Below are 2,819 nucleotides of genomic sequence, written 5' to 3'. Positions count from 1 at the left end.
AAGTAGATCATAATGTTGATGGAAACTCGCGGACTGTGCCTACCTGATGAGTCCCAAGAAGGGCGAAACCGGTCGTGGGCTGTCAAAGAGTTTTCAGCAACCTTGTGAGTAGTTTCCTTTATGAGAAAACGTTTTGTTTTCGCTCGCTCAAGTGGAACAAACGGCAATGGTGTTTTTTGCCACCGAGGTCAGTGCTTCATTTCATCAGGGGCTACTTCTGCACTGTCGCACTCAGTCATAGTTTTGTGTCATCTTGTACAGATATGAACCGGCTGGTCAGGTATACCGTACAAGGATACAAACACGTGACTCCAAGAATGGCCACCTCGGAACCAGAAAGTGCGAGTAAAGTTTCCCTGAACGACGCTTCTAGTAATATGGAAAGTCTTCAGCAGTACACCACTCGGGGTTGGTTCACAGTGAGATTATTCGGTCACAAACAGCCGACGGAAAAATTGCTCAACTTGGATACATGTCTTCCTTTTTGAGGTAGTCACTTGAGAGTTCGCCCCGTAAGTGAGACGAAACTATTCTGAAGAGCCGAGAAACACTGTACACATGTTTCGTTCCTAACAGGAATCACCAGCAGTGAGCATCTCACGGTAAACAATGCACTCTTGAATCCGTGACGTCCTCTAGCCGTCCGGCCACGTGCAGCGCGAGTGGTTCGCACTCAGACAGAGCCCAAGTCACGTGGCTCCTACAGTCTCGTGATGTGCGCGCACTGCTGACGATTCCCAATGAGGGTGAGACAGAAAAAGCTGTAAAGTGGTTGCTCTCGGCTTTTCAGCATTGACTGGCTTCACTTACAAGACGAAAACCCCGCTGAAAAGCTGCAAATCTATACACACTACTAACAACAATCATAGGAATCGAGCAGCATAGCCGAAAAGTGATTGATTAGTCTAGCTGTTAGTTGGTCACTTGTTTCCGAATGGTACGGTATTCAACTACTAACTGGAAGGTCACGGGTTCGAATCTTTCTCGAGTTTCTCAAGACGCTGGTTTCCAGCAAGGACAAAACAAATTCAAAGTACTGTCTAGATTTTCAACTTTATGTGCAGAATGGAAGAGAGCTTTGAAACTCTTCACAAGACCTTCAAAGTATCCCTCCTCTCCATATCTAACTTGGGAGACCTCACACGAACATCTCCAGAGTCTCAGAACTATCCAACGGATAACCAGCCTTGATGGGCATTCACTATGTTGGCTTGGAGAAAAAACGAACCAAAATGTGTTGGACATAATGTGTGTGATTTCTCAAATTCAAATCAGTCGTCCCATGTAGCACATACAAGACAGTGCCCATTGTTTCGCTCCAGACAGCCTTATCTCCGCCACCACTATCCTCGGACTGCTAAGACAAGGGTTATGAGCTATTGTCTGAGTTTTAGCTCATCGCTCGGTTACCATGGTGAAACATCGGTCGCGCGTATAGTCTCTCCCCTCCGCACCCCGAAAACCCACCAATTTTCTGTATTTCCGTCTTCTGGGCTCACTCACTCACTCACCCACCCACTCAGAATTCCATCCAAACCACCTGTTCATTGGGGTTGAATGCCCTAGCCCTGATGTTGGCCCATGCTATGGATGGATGGACAAGTCTAGCTCATTGTAACCCACCTACCTGCAATATCAATCCATCACAGCGAAAGGATGAATTCACACATTGCACTAGACACTGTTCCTCCTGTACAACTGCATTGTGCTTTAATCAACCACTTTACTGTCTTAAAATGGGACCCTTTTTTCTGGAAAGACAAGCCTCTCGACGCGTGTAGCCTTCAGTTGAGTCTTACTCAACATCGTTGAAAAAATTTAATGGGTTTTATAATCGTTCAGCTGTGACATCCTTTAAGTGCCTTGCTGCCATGCCACCCGAAGGAACCACGAGGCCTGGGATACCGCAAGGTCGCTCAAGCCTAGAGAAGCGAAGTCGAGACGCAGAGGTCGGGCTCGAACCACGGAACTTCTGGTCAGTAAATTCACGCTCTAACCACTGAGCCATCTCGCTGTATGAGGATGAACTCCCCACTCTGAAGCTGATTTTATTGTAATTCACAGAATCTTTATGTACGAACAAACGTCCTACCATTCTCATAAAGGAGACTACTCACAAGGTTGCTGAGAACCCTTCGACGGCACACGACCAATTTCGCCCTGTGGATCTTTTCCAGAAAAGCCCTGCCAAAAACTTAACCCCCCGCCACCCAAAGAAGATTGAAAAAAGGATATAAAAATTGTATCGGTAGTTTTTGTTGAAGAGGGTGAAGTCGGGAGATGTCATTATTAATTTGCATCAAAAAGTCCGTTTTTCGGTACCTTTCCCCCCAAACGAACTCACACAACCAGCTGTTCAGTAAGATCGGTGTGTGCCACATTGGTGGTTATTCTGCATCTTGTAGACGTGCCAAAAGATCGGTGTCACATTGGTGGTTATTCTGCATCTTGTAGACGTGCCAAAGAGATTCGATGGTTTGTGTGTGAGTTCCAGTCATTGGATCCATCCAGTCTTCCGTATGATAAACCGTTTCATGAGTATAATTCATGTCAAGCATCGTTTCGATTCCTTGGTATGATGCCCACATATCGGAGGTGATGATTGAACCGGGAGCGATGCAGGCCTGGATTGTGTCCATCAAAGTGGGCGCAGTTCGATCTGGCACAGCATACATGAACACCTCTTTGGTTTCCCGGCAGCTCCCTCCAAAAATCCACTGCTGGGGAAGAACTCGTCCTGCGTGGTTTTCACGACGAGATATTAGTGCTTCATCGATCTCGACGTGTAGATCTGGGCCGCGGCCAGGCGCAAACATCGC

The 2,819-nt window shown here is 46.9% G+C and overlaps 1 protein-coding gene across 1 annotated transcript in view; it reads right to left on the bottom strand.

The window, feature by feature from the left end:
* T265_05392 (hypothetical protein) overlaps positions 1 to 1,548 on the bottom strand; it is a gene marked incomplete at both ends in the record, with an annotated part of 6,513 nt that extends 4,965 nt beyond the window's left edge. The window contains 2 exons of the mRNA XM_009170390.1: positions 44 to 146; positions 1,516 to 1,548. Of these exons, the coding sequence (XP_009168654.1) occupies positions 44 to 146; positions 1,516 to 1,548 (136 nt within the window). The remainder of the gene's footprint in view (positions 1 to 43; positions 147 to 1,515) is intronic.
* Between the last annotated feature and the right edge of the window lie 1,271 nt (positions 1,549 to 2,819).

This window comes from Opisthorchis viverrini, assembly GCF_000715545.1.
Source record: "Opisthorchis viverrini unplaced genomic scaffold opera_v5_101, whole genome shotgun sequence".
Lineage (NCBI taxonomy): Eukaryota > Metazoa > Platyhelminthes > Trematoda > Opisthorchiida > Opisthorchiidae > Opisthorchis > Opisthorchis viverrini.
The sequence above is the reverse complement of the archived record's forward strand: the minus strand, read 5'-3'. Positions and strand labels throughout refer to the sequence as shown.